A 17,116-nucleotide genomic window follows, 5' to 3' on the forward strand; every position below is an offset into this window, starting at 1 on the left:
CTAATAGCCACTAATAGACTGTAGTTTACTTCTATTCTATAGTAGTGATTAAGATTCCTAGAGAGAGAGCAGCAGTCAGATGCTGTCCACGGTGCTGAAACAGATAACCACCATTAGATAGGGACTGTATTGTACAGGGGCTGTTTCTTTGTAGCTGTGTGGCATCGTTTTTTTTTTTTAATCTCCCATTCACACAATCTGTCTACCCTTTCTTTTTCACTCTCTCTCTCTCTCTCTCTCTCTCTCTCTCTCTCTCTCTCTCTCTCTCTCTCTCTCTCTCTCTTTCTCAACTTCAAACCCTTTCTTTCTCTCTTTCATTCCATCTGTCTCTCTCTCTCTCTCGCACGCACGCACGCACTCACGCACGCATGCACTCACTCACTCACTCACTCACTCACTCACTCACTCACTCACTCACTCACTCACTCACTCACTCACTCACTCACTCACTCACTCACTGTACAGCTCCTCAGGGAGAGATTAACCTGAACTTGTCCAATAAGAAATGCTTGTTTTAATAAAAAAGCATTTTCGTTTTCAAAACTTTTTGCTACGGTTTGCTACGTTGTTCACTAATGAATACACCCCAGCCATATTACATTCCCCACATGCACATAACATCTAACATCCAACATCTTCAATGGAATTACTACTTCATCAACTAAAGATACAACTGAAAATGAAAACAGGACACTGCGATAACCAATTCTGCTATTTGTGTTATTTTGTGACATTAATAGCTTCTCCAAAACTTTGTAGCCTGATATTGAAAGTTGCGTCACAAATGGCACTCTGTTCACTTCATAGTGTACTATGTTTGGTCAGGGCCCATAGGAAAGAGTGCCATTTGGGAGCTACTGTGTGTCTCACTTGGTAGAGCATGACACTTGCAACGCTCGGGTCGTGGGTTTGATTCCCATGGGTGAAGAGTATGAGAATGTGTACACTCACACATCAGTATCATGCCTCATTGTTTAGTTCCCATCAGCCTAATCCAGTTGTTCGATGACAATGGATCTGGTATGTATACTGAACTAATACCTTACTGTTAGTGCAGGGGTCTTCAACAGTCTCCAGGCCTGTTTGTGAATGTACACACTGTATACATTTAAATGGATGTGGGTGAATGTTTTGTTGTATGAGGTGAGGCTGGGGATAATATATGGTGCATAAGGAAAGTATTCGTACCCCTTTACGTTTTCCACATCTTGTTACAACTACAGACTTATTCTAAAATTGATTCAAATATTTATTTTTCTCATCAATTTACACGCAATACCCCGTAATGACGAAGCAAAAACAGGTATTTTAGACTCTGTGCTATGAGACTCGAAATTGAGCTCAGGTGCATCCTGTTTCCATTGATCATCCTTGAGATGTTTCTACAAATTGATTGGAGTCAACCTGTGGTAAATTTGATTGATTGGATATTGTTTGGAAAGACACACACCTGTCTATATAAGGTCTCACAGTTGACAGTGCATGTCAGAGCAAAAACCAAGCCATGAGGTCGAAGGAATTGGCTATAGAGCTCCGAGACAGTATTGTGTCGAGGCACAAATCTGGGGACGGGTACCAAACCAATCTGCAGCTTTGAAGGTCCCCAAGAACACAGTGGCCTCTATCATTCTTAAATGGTAGAAGTTTGGAAGCACCAAGAGCCACCAAACTGAGCAATCGGGGGAGAAGGGCCTTTGTCAGGGAGGTGACCAAAAACCCGTTGGTCACTCTGACAGCGCTCCAGAGTTCCTCTGTGGAGATGGGAGAACCTTCCAGAAGGACAACCATCTCTGCAGCACTCCACCAATCAGGTCTTTATGGTAGGGTGGCCAGACGGAAACCACTCAGTAAAAGGCACATGACAGCCCGCTTGGAATTTGCCAAAAGGTACCTAAAGACTCTCAGACGATGAGAAACAAGATTCTCTGGTCTGATGAAACCAAAATGAAACTCTTTGGCCTGAATGCTAAGCGTCACGTCTGGAGGAAACCTGGCATCATCCCTATGGTGAAGCATGGTGGTGACAGCATCATGCTGTGGGAATGTTTTTCAGCAGCAGGGGCTGCAAGACTAGTCAGTATCGAGGGAAAGATGAACTGAGCAAAGTACAGAAAGTTCCTTGATGAAAACCTGCTCCAAAGCGCTCAGGACCTCAGACTTGGGCGAAGGTTCACCTTCCAACAGGACAACGACCCTAAGCACACAGTCAAGACAAAAAAAGCTGTGCAGTGACGCTTCCCGTCCAACCTGACAGAGCTTGAGAGGATCTGCAGAGAAGAATGGGAGAAACTCCCCAAATACAAGTGTGCCAAGCTTGTAGCATCATACCCAAGAAGACGAGGCTGTAATCACTGCCAATGGGGCTTCAACAAAGTGCTGAGTAAGGGGTCTGAATACTTATTTCAGTTTTTTATTTTGTAATAAATTTGCAAACATTTCTAAAAACCTGTTTTTACTTAGTCATTATGGGGTATTGTGTGTAGGTTGACGAGAAAAAAAAGAATGTAATCAGTTTTAGAATAAGGTTGTAACCTAACAAAATGTGTAAAAAGTCAAGGTGTCTGAATACTCTCCGAATAAGTTGTATATGTGTATTTGTTGCACTTCAGAGTCACCATGCTGTACCATAAACAAACAACACTATCCTTGGTTGCTTGGCAATAAAGTGTCTTGTATCTATTGACTGTGCAGGTTTTTGTTACAGGCCAGCACTAACACACCGGATGAAGCTGGCCACGGTCCAGACTTAAGACCACAGTCAGTCGGTTGTTTGAAACTGGTGTTTTAGTGTTCATCTGGAACAAAGACTTGCATGTGCCAATAGCTCTCCAGGAATGGAGTTTGTGAACGGCGCGTTAGACAATGTCCATTATTAGATCTAGTAATGTGTGCCCTTGCCATGAAGTAATCATCAAAGCTAGACTGTGGTGCTGTAATGGTAGAAATACGACAGTGTCAGTCTATAAATCTGATATACAGTATGTGTACATTCTCATAAACAGACCTTGTTTATTTCATTCAGGCTGTGACCCAAATGGCATCCTATGTGCCCTGGTCAAAAGTAGTGCACTATACAGGGAATAGGCAGCCACAGTCTTTAGTAAAGCCATGTCACCATGCCTAGTGTTTCTTTACACAGCCTCATTGTGTTTTTAGTGTCGCTACGTTGACCCCTGCAAATACATCAAGAGTAAAGTTACTAACATCATCGCCAGCATGGAATAAGCAAATGTCTGGCAAGCTGTTGCCATTGGTTAATACATACTGTACTCTAACCACATGATCTGAAAGTCAAACAAAATAGCCATAACAAAGCTCCATCCCAGAGACCACCAGGACCCAAACAGAACAACCTTAACCTCTCTGGGATATGTGGGACGGTAGCATCCCACCTCGCCAACTGCCAGTGAAAGTGCAGGGCGCCAAATTCAAAACATCAAAAATCTTATATTTAAAATTCCTCAAGCAATACAAGTATTTTACACCATTTTAAAGATAAGATTCTTGTTAATCCAGCGACAGTGTCTGATTTAAAAAATGCACCACAAACGATTATGTTAGGTCACCACCAACTCACTGTCACGTTCTGACCTTTATTCCTTTGTTTTGTCTTTATCTAGTACGGTCAGGGCGTGAGTTGGGGTGGGCAGTCTATGTTAGTTTTTCTATATTTTCTATTTCTGTGTTTGGCCTGATATGGTTCTCAATCAGAGGCAGCTGTCTATCGTTGTCCCTGATGGAGAACCATATTTAGGTAGCCTGTTTTCCTTTGTGTTTTGTGGGTGGTTTTTTTCAGTCTTTGTGTGTTTGCACCAGACATAACAGTTTTGGTTGTTTCTTTGTTGTTTTTGTTATTCAGTGTTCAGTTTTGAGTATTATTAAAAATCATGAACACTTACCACGCTGCACCTTGGTCCTCACCTTCTTCCACCGATGACACGTTACACTCACAGAAAAACACAGCCATTTTTCCAGCCAAAGAGAGGAGTCACAAAAAGCACAAATAGAGATAAAATTCATCACTCACCTTTGATGATCTTCATCAGATGACACTCATAGGACTTCATGTTACAGAATACATGTATGTTTTGTTCGATAAAGTGCATATTTATATAAAAAAAATCTCATTTTACATTGGCGCGTTACGTTCAGTAGTTCTAAAACATGTGGTGATTTTGCACCACATCAATTTACAGAAATACTCATCATAAATGTTGATGAAAATACAAGTGTTATACATGGAATTAGAGATATACTTCTCCTTAATGCAACCGCTGTGTTTCAAAAGACCTTTACGGAAAAAGCAAACCATGCAATAATCTGAGTACAGCGTTCAGACAACAAAGCAGCCAAAAAGATATCCGCCATATTGTGTAGTCAACATTAGTCAGAAATAGCATCATAAATATTCACTTACCTTTCATCTTCATCTGAATGCACTCCCAGGAATCCCAGTTCCACAATAAATGTTTGATTTGTTCGATAATGTTAATAATTTATGTCCAAATAGCTTCTTTTGTTAGGGCGTTTGGTAAACAAATCCAAACGCGCATTCAGGTCCAGCCGAACGTCGGACGAAAAGTTCAAAAAGTTCCGTTACAGCCCGTAAAAACTTGTCAGAATAAGTATAGAATCAATCTTTAGGATGTTTTTATCATAAATCTTCAATAATGTTCCAACCGGAGAATTCCTATGTCTGTAGAAAAGCAATTGAACGAGAGCTAACTCTCTCGTGACCTCTCGTCACGAGCCTGTGGCACTCTGCCAGACACCTGGCTCAATCCGCTCTCATTCAGCCCCCCTTCATAGTAGAAGCCTCAAACAAAGTTCTAAAGACTGTTGACATCTAGTGGAAGCCTTGTGAAGTGCAATATGACCCCATTTACACTGTATATTGGAATAGCAAAGAGTTGAAAACCTACAAACCTCAGATTTCCCATTTCCTGGTTGGATTTTTCTCAGGTTTTCACCTGCCATATGAGTTCTGTTATACTCACAGACATCATTCAAACAGTTTTAGAAACTTCAGAGTGTTTTCTATCCAATACTACTACTAATATGCATATATTAGAATCTGGGACATAGTAGCAGGCAGTTTACTCTGGGCACATTCATCCAAGCTACTCAATACTGCCCCCCTGTCACCAAGAAGTTAAAGTATGGTAGCTACGTGTAACAGTTCCACCTGCAACTAGCACCACATGTCAATTACAAACCAGTATTGAGAATTATCACACTGAAACTCAGAGACCTCTAGTCCGGGGCCCATTTTTCACATTGTGGAACAAAATACAGTATGAAGCCCAATTTTCCCCTGGGTCCAGGAACATAGCATGGTGAATGGTGCCAGGTCTCTCTGTGCTGGAATTGTCCATCTCCACTTCCCTAACAGCTGGAGTCATTTTGGTTAATAAGTGCCTTCCTCCAGGGAACAGTGGCACCATTCAGGCCCAGGAGGACCAGAGCCCTGCGAGATCCAGGTTCAACCCGAGCCAAAGGGGTTCTGAAAAGGAAAAGTGGCTTCAAAGCAGAGTGGTCCACACAAAAGCTCCAACTATTCTGCTTGCTCCCAGCATGCACTCTGGCTCTGAGTACAGTCCAATGCAACATTGTAGGTATTGTGGGGCAGGGTGGCCCCCTACAGTCGATTGACGCACCCGTGCTTCAATCTAATTAACATATACTGAAGAAATGGAAGTGTTTTAATTAAATGCAACATGAAACAATTTCAAAGATTTTACTGAGTTACAGTTCATATAAGAAAATCTGTACATTTAAATAAATTGCCCTAAAGGCCCTAATCTATGGATTTCACATGACTAGGCAGGGGTGCAGCCGTTGAGGGGACTTGGAGGGCATAGGTCCACCCACTTGGCCACCAGTTGGGAGGCCCTATGCCCTCCAAAATAGCTGCATGAACAACACACATAGGGGTGTGTGTGTGTGTGTGTGTGTGTGTGTGTGTGTGTGTGTGTGTGTGTGTGTGTGTGTGTGTGTGTGTGTGTGTGTGTGTGTGTGTGTGTGTGTGTGTGTGTGTGTGTGTGTGTGTGTGTGTGTGTGTGTGTGTGTGTGTGTGTGTGTATCTGTGTCTGAGTGTCCTCAACTTCCAGCGGGCAGCCAAGTTTGCTTTCACTCAGTCAGAATGTATGTTAGTTTCATATTTTTCCCCTAACCTTACCCCACTTGTTAGATATTATGCTCATTGATATATTGATAGCAAACCGCCCTTACGGTGTGATTAATCATAGTGGGTGGCAGCAGCAATCTAAATGATCAGACCAGAAACATATGAGGAAGAGTGATCGGGTGAAATGATGAAGTGAGTGAATGTAGAAATACAGCTTCACTCTATCCAATCAGAGAAGCAGGATCAACGTACAGCCCACACTTCTCTTAACAGACAGGCAAACTAGCCAGTTTGTTATTTAGACCAGGCACACGACTGACTCAAAGACAGTACAGTATGGTTTAGAAACTCTGACTGAGTGACATTTTCGGTTGTTTTACTTCACAGAAATGTATGGACTTTTACAGTTGAAGTTAAGTAATTTCACTGATTGCAAAGTCATTTATGTTGAGGAAGAAATGTATATATTGTTTTTGTCACAGCAATTATGGACTCTCAGGAAGATTATTTAATTATGGCGCAAAGAGAAATGAAGGGTTTTTGACCAAATTCATTTCTGTCCCATATAGTAGCCACCCTCTACCTACATTTCAGTCAACCATTGGAAAATGCATAGCGGGCAATATCGAAAATGATTTGGCCTGTATAGCCACGAGATCTATACAAATGTTATAAAGCACCCATAGCATGTCACAATGATAGCGGGCATATCGATGATATATCAATGTTCTATATTTCAGAGAAAGTCTATGATTGTTTATTGCATTACTTGACAGATATTGACCATGGTCACTAGACAATCTATGCTTTTTCACTAAATTAACAGTGTAATGTACTGTATTGTTGGCAATGGAAAAGACCCTTCACTGTTGCTATGGTTCAAGCTAGATAGAAATCCTTCATCAGTCAAAACTGACCTTTTCTAGACTTGATGCCTGTGGCTTAAGTTGCATCCTAAATGGTACCCTATTCCCTTCTGTACATAGTGCACTACATTTGACCGGGGCCCATAGGGAATAGGGGGAAATTTGAGATACAGCTTGAGTCTTGCTCTGAGCAGTGTTTTGATAGACTTGTAGAGTCCGGCACCTGAGTCAAGCTTCACTTTCAGTCATGGCCTTCCTGTTTCAAGATGAATCGAATGGTTTGTGTGTGATTGTATGGGTTGGGGCAGTCTATGCAGTGCACCACCAACACAGAGTAGTGACAGATTGCTCTTCTCGGATGTAGACCCGGGAACCTCCAATACTCCTACAGAAGAGCTGGTAAATTATTTACTAACCTAATCAGCTAGCATGTGCTCTCAATTCAATGATCTCTCCTTCAGGCCCAGTGGATAGGAAACAATTCTCACTGTTGACAGTAATGGCTGAGTTGTCATTGGTGGACAGTTGCTGCCTGTGATATTGCTGCCTGTTTGCCTGACTTCTGCCCTATAGCCAGCTAAGAAACACCCCAATTGCATCCTAAATGGCACCCTATTCCCTTTATAGTGCACTACTTTTGATCAGAGCCCTATGGTCATGGTTGAAAGTAGTGCACTATTATTAAGGAAATAGGGTGCCATTTGGGACGAAGCACACCACCCACATCAGCAGGCCAGTTCCCTATTGTCCTTACACATCACTGATGAGGTGAAAATCACACTGATGTGATAATCTTCAAATGACTGGTTGGAATTGAATAATAACAAATAAGTAATTTAGTCACAATCAATTTTCCTGTGCGGTTTGTAAGTTTGTAAATTCCACTTTAAATTGTCAGAATTTATTCATCTTAACTCAAAATGCATCAAAACCTACACAAATGTTCATTATTTATAATCTACATAACAATTCACATTTCCTTTTGCTGCAGGATTATTTCCCTCTGTGAGAAACTGGTCAAATTAAGATTGTACATCTTTAAAGTGCCTATATCACATGTTTAATTTCAATACACAATCAAATACTCACGCTACAACAGCTATTACTTTTGTTTAGGAATAGTTAATGTGGTGATATTTGCATAGAATATGTATATTATGAAACATGCAGTATTGTGATATCACTGCTGCTAATGATTAGCTTCTCTTGCAGCCAATCATTTCTCTTTCTCTTGTAGTGGAAGACTGACACATCTCTTTAGCTGGTTATAGTGGAAGACTGACACATCTCTTTAGTTTCTTGTAGTGGAAAACTGACACATCTCTTTAGCTGGTTATAGTGGAAGACTGACACATCTCTTTAGCTTCTTGTAGTGGAAAACTGACACATCTCTTCAGCTGTTTGTAGTGGAAGACTGACACATCTCTTTAGCTGGTTGTAGAGGAAGACTGACACATCTCTTTAGCTGGTTGTAGAGGAAGACTGACACATCTCTTTGGCTGGTTGTAGTGAAAGACTGACTCATCTCTTTAGCTGGTTGTAGTGGAAGACTGACACATCTCTTTAGCTGGTTGTAGTGAAAAATTGACATATTTCCTGTTTGTTATGTCATCTCTATAGGATAACGATGTGAGGATCATTATCGGACAGTTTGATGAGAATCTGGCCTCCAAAGTATTCTGCTGTGTGAGTATTGTTCTACACACACACACACACACACACACACACACACACACACACACACACACACACACACACGCACATGCACACGCACACACACACACACACATCAAGTTGTCATGGGGGCTGCAGACGTGTGGTGTGATATCCATAATGAGCTTCAGTAAAAGCTGAAAGCCTATTTATATTGACATTATTGACTGGTATTGAAGGTGTGCTCTTGTGTGTGGTGTGTGTTTACGTCAACATGCCTGTGTGCGTACTAACTGAACATCCCTCCCCCAGGCGTACAACCTGAACATGTATGGTAGTAAGTACCAGTGGATCATACCAGGCTGGTACCAGGGGAACTGGTGGGAGCAGGCCAACTCCACCAACTGCACCACCAGGAAGCTGCTGACCGCTATGGAGGGATACATTGCTGTGGACTTTGAACCGCTCAGCGCCAAACAGGTCAAGGGCATCTCTGGAAGGGTGAGCGTTCCATTGAACATGCTTTTTAGTCTACGTTTGCATCCAAAATGGCACCCTGCTTTCCTTTTATAGTGTGCTACTTTTGACCAGGTCCATAGTGCTCTGGTCAAAAGTAGTGCACTATGTAGGGGATAGGGTGCCATTAGGGACATAGGCCTATCTAAACTCTTTCCCTACATTCAGACAACTAAGAAGTAGGATATTGATGAATTGATTATCCCCTCTTTCCCCCTAGATTGACACCTAAGGAGTAGGATGTTGATGAATTGAGTATCCCCTCTTTCCCCCTAGATTGACACCTAAGGAGTAGGATGTTGATGAATTGATTATCCCCTCTTTCCCCCTAGATTGACACCTAAGGAGTAGGATGTTGATGAATTGATTATCCCCTCTTTCCCCCTAGATTGACACCTAAGGAGTAGGATGTTGATGAATTGATTATCCCCTCTTTCCCCCTAGATTGACACCTAAGGAGTAGGATGTTGATGAATTGATTATCCCCTCTTTCCCCCTAGATTGACACCTAAGGAGTAGGATGTTGATGAATTGATTATCCCCTCTTTCCCCCTAGATTGACACCTAAGGAGTAGGATGTTGATGAATTGATTATCCCCTCTTTCCCCCTAGATTGACACCTAAGGAGTAGGATGTTGATGAATTGATTATCCCCTCTTTCCCCCTAGATTGACACCTAAGGAGTAGGATGTTGATGAATTGATTATCCCCTCTTTCCCCCTAGATTGACACCTAAGGAGTAGGATGTTGATGAATTGATTATCCCCTCTTTCCCCTAGATTGACACCTAAGGAGTAGGATGTTGATGAATTGATTATCCCCTCTTTCCCCTAGATTGACACCTAAGGAGTAGGATGTTGATGAATTGATTATCCCCTCTTTCCCCTAGATTGACACCTAAGGAGTAGGATGTTGATGAATTGATTATCCCCTCTTTCCCCTAGATTGACACCTAAGGAGTAGGATGTTGATGAATTGATTATCCCCTCTTTCCCCTAGATTGACACCTAAGGAGTAGGATGTTGATGAATTGATTATCCCCTCTTTCCCCTAGATTGACACCTAAGGAGTAGGATGTTGATGAATTGATTATCCCCTCTTTCCCCTAGATTGACACCTAAGGAGTAGGATGTTGATGAATTGATTATCCCCTCTTTCCCCTAGATTGACACCTAAGGAGTAGGATGTTGATGAATTGATTATCCCCTCTTTCCCCTAGATTGACACCTAAGGAGTAGGATGTTGATGAATTGATTATCCCCTCTTTCCCCTAGATTGACACCTAAGGAGTAGGATGTTGATGAATTGATTATCCCCTCTTTCCCCCTAGATTGACACCTAAGGAGTAGGATGTTGATGAATTGATTATCCCCTCTTTCCCCCTAGATTGACACCTAAGGAGTAGGATGTTGATGAATTGATTATCCCCTCTTTCCCCCTAGATTGACACCTAAGGAGTAGGATGTTGATGAATTGATTATCCCCTCTTTCCCCCTAGATTGACACCTAAGGAGTAGGATGTTGATGAATTGATTATCCCCTCTTTCCCCCTAGATTGACACCTAAGGAGTAGGATGTTGATGAATTGATTATCCCCTCTTTCCCCTAGATTGACACCTAAGGAGTAGGATGTTGATGAATTGATTATCCCCTCTTTCCCCTAGATTGACACCTAAGGAGTAGGATGTTGATGAATTGATTATCCCCTCTTTCCCCTAGATTGACACCTAAGGAGTAGGATGTTGATGAATTGATTATCCCCTCTTTCCCCCTAGATTGACACCTAAGGAGTAGGATGTTGATGAATTGATTATCCCCTCTTTCCCCCTAGATTGACACCTAAGGAGTAGGATGTTGATGAATTGATTATCCCCTCTTTCCCCCTAGATTGACACCTAAGGAGTAGGATGTTGATGAAATGACTATCCTCTCTCTCTCTACATCCAGACACCTAAGGAGTACGAGAGGGAGTACAGTAAAGAGCTGCAGCAGAAGGGAGTGGAGCCCTCGAAGTACCACGGCTTCGCCTACGATGGGATCTGGGTGATAGCTAAGACCCTGACCCGCGTCATGGATTTACTGCAGCACAAGGAGAGGCAGGACATGTACCACAACTTCACCGTGGACGACCGGGAGGTGGGCAGGCTGGTGCTGGACGTCATGAACGAAACCAACTTCTATGGCGTCACGGTGAGTCAATGGACTTTTCCTGATATAAGAGTGTACTTGGACATTAATCTGCCTCACGTTACAGAAACAGGAGATAGACTAGTGTCCTGTCTAGAGGGTGAATTTAATCATTAATCTGCCTCACGTTACAGAAACAGGAGATAGACTCCTGGTTTGTATAGGCCATTCTGCCTCACGTTACAGAAACAGGAGATAGACTCCTGGTATGTAAGGCCATTCTGCCTCACGTTACAGAAACAGGAGATAGACTCCTGGTTTGTATAGGCCATTCTGCCTCACGTTACAGAAACAGGAGATAGACTCCTGGTTTGTATAGGCCATTCTGCCTCACGTTACAGAAACAGGAGATAGACTCCTGGTTTGTATAGGCCATTCTGCCTCACGTTACAGAAACAGGAGATAGACTCCTGGTTTGTATAGGCCATTCTGCCTCACGTTACAGAAACAGGAGATAGACTCCTAGTTTGTTTAGGCCATTCTGCCTTATAGACTTATTTGTATAGGCCATTCTGCCTCACGTTACAGAAACAGGAGATAGACTCCTGGTTTGTATAGGCCATTCTGCCTCACGTTACAGAAACAGGAGATAGACTCCTGGTTTGTATAGGCCATTCTGCCTCACGTTACAGAAACAGGAGATAGACTCCTGGTTTGTATAGGCCATTCTGCCTCACGTTACAGAAACAGGAGATAGACTCCTAGTTTGTTTAGGCCATTCTGCCTCACGTTACAGAAACAGGAGATAGACTCCTGGTTTGTATAGGCCATTCTGCCTCACGTTACAGAAACAGGAGATAGACTCCTGGTTTGTATAGGCCATTCTGCCTCACGTTACAGAAACAGGAGATAGACTCCTGGTTTGTATAGGCCATTCTGCCTCACGTTACAGAAACAGGAGATAGACTCCTGGTTTGTATAGGCCATTCTGCCTCACGTTACAGAAACAGGAGATAGACTCCTGGTTTGTATAGGCCATTCTGCCTCACGTTACAGAAACAGGAGATAGACTCCTGGTTTGTATAGGCCATTCTGCCTCACGTTACAGAAACAGGAGATAGACTTGTTTGTTTAGGCCATTCTGCCTCATGTTACAGAAACAGGAGATAGACTCCTGGTTTGTATAGGCCATTCTGCCTCACGTTACAGAAACAGGAGATAGACTCCTGGTTTGTATAGGCCATTCTGCCTCACGTTACAGAAACAGGAGATAGACTCCTAGTTTGTATAGGCCATTCTGCCTCACGTTACAGAAACAGGAGATAGACTCCTGGTTTGTATAGGCCATTCTGCCTCACGTTACAGAAACAGGAGATAGACTCCTGGTTTGTATAGGCCATTCTGCCTGGGACATGACTTGCTTTGACATAAGGAAGGGTAATGGTGATTCATTAGGGAACATTTGTTATTAATATTATAATGAATAACAAAAATATAATACACTGAGTATACCAAACATTAGGAACACCTTCCTAATATTGAGTTTGCCCTCAGAACAACCCCAATTCGTCGGGGCATGGACTCTACAAGTCAAAAGCGTTCCACAGGGATGCTGGCCCATGTTGACTCCAAATCTTCTCACAGTTGTGTCAAGTTGGCCTGATGTCCTTTGGGGGGGTGAACCATTCTTGATACACAAGGGAAAATGTTGAGCGTGAAAAACATCCATCCATGTCTGAGGACGTCGGGAGATGATGTGGAAACTGGCCACTAGGGGCAACAGTGAGCGCCGTTACCTTCAAGTAGGTCTGGTGTTGTGGATGGAGATGGTAGATGGGCGTAAGAATCTGCCTCTGATTCTAAAGGTTGCAAGTTCAAATCCAGCGATAGAAAGTCGTTTTTTATATTTTTGTTTTAAGCCTATCCCAAACCTTACCCTGTCAGAATTAGACGTGTAGCCATGTTTCTCAAACATCAAAATTCAAATTTGTTCCAAAATTTCAATTTAGAAGGGTTTAAGGTTAAGAAGGGTTTAAGGTTAAGAAGGGTTTAAGTTTAACTCCAAATTCGTAAGGTTAGGCATTCAAACTGAATGGTGACTGTGAGAGCTAGTAGAACAATCCACCACTACTATAACAACCCCCTCTAACACTTTTTTTCTACATTAAAACCGGTGCGATTCAGGTACCAAATTGTGTTAGAGAAGACGTGTGTTTGTGTGTGTGTGTGTGTGTGTGTGTGTGTGTGTGTGTGTGTGTGCACGCATGTGTGTGTGTGTGTGTGTGTGTGTGTGTGTGTGTGTGTGTGTGTGTGTGTGTGTGTGTGTGTGTGTGTGTGTGTGTGTGTGTGTGTGTGTGTGTGTGTGCAGGATACGGCCACAGGCTGAGAGGGATGGGTAGATAGAGGAATAGAAAAGGAGGAAAAAGGCTGAGAGAGGAAAAAATAAAGAGGGAAAAGATGAGGAAAAAATAAAGAGGGAGAAAGATGAGGAAATAGAGGGAGAAAGATGAGGAAATAGAGGGAGAAAGAGGAGGAAATAGAGGGAGAAAGAGGAGGAAATAGAGGGAGAAAGAGGAGGAAATAGAGGGAGAAAGAGGAGGAAATAGAGGGAGAAAGAGGAGGAAATAGAGGGAAAGAGAAGGAAATAGAGGGAGAAAGAGGAGGAAATAGAGGGAGAAAGAGGAGGAAAGTAGAGAAATAGAGGGAGAAAGAGGAATAGTGAAGGAGAAATAGAGGGAGAAAGAGGAATAGTGAAGGAGAAATAGAGGGAGAAAGAGGAATAGTGAAAGAGGAATAGTGAAGGAGAAATAGAGGGAGAAAGAGGAATAGTGAAGGAGAAATAGAGGGAGAAAGAGGAATAGTGAAGGAGAGCTGGGTGAGGAGGTAGAGCGGAAAAGAGAGAGAGATTGTGTCATAACCAGTATTGAGAGCGGAGAAAAGGTTGACCTCCCTTGGGGCATTACAGTACACCATAGTCCTCCTGAGCCTCTCCGTAACCCCCACCCCACCGTGACCTCTCTCTCCCCCAGTTCCCTCTGCCTCTCTGGGGTGAAGTGGGCTGCCAGTGGGCCAGTCCCTGGAGGCTGCTGGAGAACAGAGGCATGGAGGATGACATGGATAGGCTAGATAGCCTCTTCTCCCTGAGGGCCCCTCTGCCAGGGTGGCTGCCTGAGCTGCGTGTCTCTGTTTGTGTGCGTGCTTGTCTCCAGGGGGATAACATACAGCACCACTATTACCATCTATTCAGAAAGCAGCACAGAAGGCGCACTGTATTGCTGCATTGCATATTCAGTGTATTGCTGCATTGCATATTCAGTGTATTGCTGCATTGCATATTCACTGTATTGCATAATGTGATGTCAGCCGCATACCACTCTGCATCCCACTGCTGGCTTTCCTCAGAAGCTAAGCAGGGTTGGTCCTGGTTGGTCCCTGGATGGGAGACCAGATGATGTTGGAAGTAGTGTTGAAGGGCCAGTAGGAGATACTCTTTCCTCTGGTCTAGAAAAATATCCCAATGCCCTGGGGCAGTGATTGGGAACACTGCCCTGTGTAGGGTGCCGTCTTTCAGATGGGACGTTAAACGGGTGTTCTGACTCTCTGAGGTTACAAAAGAGCCCATAGCACTTATTGTAAGAGCAGGGATGTTAACTCCGATGTCCTGGCTAAATTCCCAATCGGGCCCTCAAACCATCACGGCCACCTAGTCATCCCCCTGTAACTATTCCCCAGGTTGTTGCTGTAAATGAGAATGTGGTCTCAAGTCAACTTACCTTGTTAAAAAAAAAAAGTTTAACAAAAATACCTGAAGTTTTATTTAAAAAATAATATACCACAGTTGCTCCAGGTCTATAAGAGGCTAATACTCTGGAGTAATGTATTACTTATTTCCCCACCACTATGATTGTTGGTCATTCTGATAACTGTACAGGGATTACAGTACATGGAACAAGGTTATAAAAAAGCTTGTTATTTGTGTGTATTTAAGTGCCATATCAGATCAGAAAATACCATTGGTTTGTTGATGCGCCTTTATGAAGCGTCAGCTTATAGGTGTGTATTTCCATTACAGGGAATCATGATGAACACACGCACTATACCCAATACCCCATCGTGGCTCTGTGTTACCACCCACACACACATCACCCATGTCCTACACCCACATGGAGAGCCACCGTCTCACTGCCATAACTACCCCAGCGTGAACCACAACAAGTGGTACTAGTTTGGAAAGTCAGTTTCACCACTAAAACCAAACTCCTTTCTGTATGTTCACCCTGTCCCTTCCCTTCTAATCCCTACATAGTCAACATAGTGGGGCTTGTGTGTGTGTGTGCGCATGCGTGTATGCCTGTGCGTGCACACTGATTGTGTGTGTATGTGTTTCGTGCACGTGCGCGCGAGTGTAAACACTGATTGTGTGTGTGTGTGTGTGTGTGTGTGTCAGGTTAGAACACGGACCATCCACATGGCAGTCTGATGTGTTCTCTGGGTGCGGCCTGCTATTGATCTAGTCTAGTGGCAGAGCAATAGAGGAAGTCAAACATTAGCTCAGAGAAGCCTCCAGGGCTTGGCCGGGGCTGTTAGCAGCACAGATGAACATGTACAGTGGAATTCCTCCTCTTCATCTATTGCCTGGAGGGAAGAGGAAACCGAGGAGACAGGGGTTCTGATCTCAAGTAGTACCCTTTGGCCTGTGTAGTGCATTACTTTTTATATTTGTATTTATTATGGCTCCCCATTAGGGGGTCATTTTAAAAACATTACAGTACATTCATATCAGATTTCACAACATGAAGTGTGTGCCCTCAGGCCTCTACTCTACTACCACATATCTACAACACAAAATCCATGTGTGTATAGTGTTTATGTTATCGTGTGTGTGTATGCATGTGTTCCATAACGTGTATTTGTATCCGTTTTTTAAATCTAATTTTACTGCTGGCATGAGTTACTTGATGTGGAATAGAGTTCCATGTAGTCATGGCTCTATGTAGTACTGTGCGCCTCCCATAGTCTGTTCTGGACTTGGGGACTGTGAAGAGACCTCTTGTGGCATGTCTTGAGGGGTATGCATGGGTGTCTGATGCATTCAACATGTCAATAACTCTCACAAATACAAGTAGTGATTAAGTCCATCTCTCCTCCACTTTGAGCCAGGAGAGAATGGCATGCATATTATTAATGTTAGCTCTCTGTGTACATCTGTGTATATTGGGGCGGCAGGGTAGCCTAGTGGTTAGAGCGTTGGACTAGTAACCGAAAGGTTGCGAGTTCAAACCCCTGAGCTGACAAGGTACAAATCTGTCGTTCTGCCCCTGAACAGGCAGTTAACCCACTAGGCCATCATTGAAAATAAGAATTTGTTCTTAACTGACTTAACTGAGGTAAAAAAAAAACAACAACAAAAGAACATCCAAGGGCCAGCCGTGCTGCCCTGTTCTGAGCCAATGGGCTAAACCTCCACCTTTGGCATTACAGATTTTTCTACAAATCTTATAACCGCGTATTGCTACTGCTGTATCATCAAAGGTATTATCTAAGTGAGTTTCAGAGATTGTCAGAATACGAGTGTCACCTGTTACTAGCCAATTTATGATTTTATGAACCTTGTTTCTTAACTTCTTGCGTCGAGCCATCCCGGATCCGGTATCGTGACTACAGCCTCAAGCTCATTACCATAACGCAACGTTAACTATTCATGAAAATCGCAAATGAAATGAAATGAATCTATTTGCTCTCAAGCTTAGCCCTTTGTTAACAACACTGTCATCTCAGATTTTCAAAATATGCTTTTGAACCATAGCTAAACAAGCATTTGTGTAAC

At 43.0% G+C, this 17,116-nt stretch overlaps 1 protein-coding gene across 1 annotated transcript in view; it reads left to right on the forward strand.

The window, feature by feature from the left end:
• Positions 1–17,116, forward strand: part of LOC118373117 (gamma-aminobutyric acid type B receptor subunit 2-like) — a 412,635-nt gene that overhangs the window by 239,210 nt on the left and 156,309 nt on the right. The window contains exons 5-7 of the mRNA XM_052470007.1: positions 8,614–8,679; positions 8,959–9,147; positions 11,110–11,352. Coding sequence (XP_052325967.1) covers positions 8,614–8,679; positions 8,959–9,147; positions 11,110–11,352 — 498 coding nt within the window. The remainder of the gene's footprint in view (positions 1–8,613; positions 8,680–8,958; positions 9,148–11,109; positions 11,353–17,116) is intronic.

Source organism: Oncorhynchus keta, chromosome 19 (assembly GCF_023373465.1).
Source record: "Oncorhynchus keta strain PuntledgeMale-10-30-2019 chromosome 19, Oket_V2, whole genome shotgun sequence".
Lineage (NCBI taxonomy): Eukaryota > Metazoa > Chordata > Actinopteri > Salmoniformes > Salmonidae > Oncorhynchus > Oncorhynchus keta.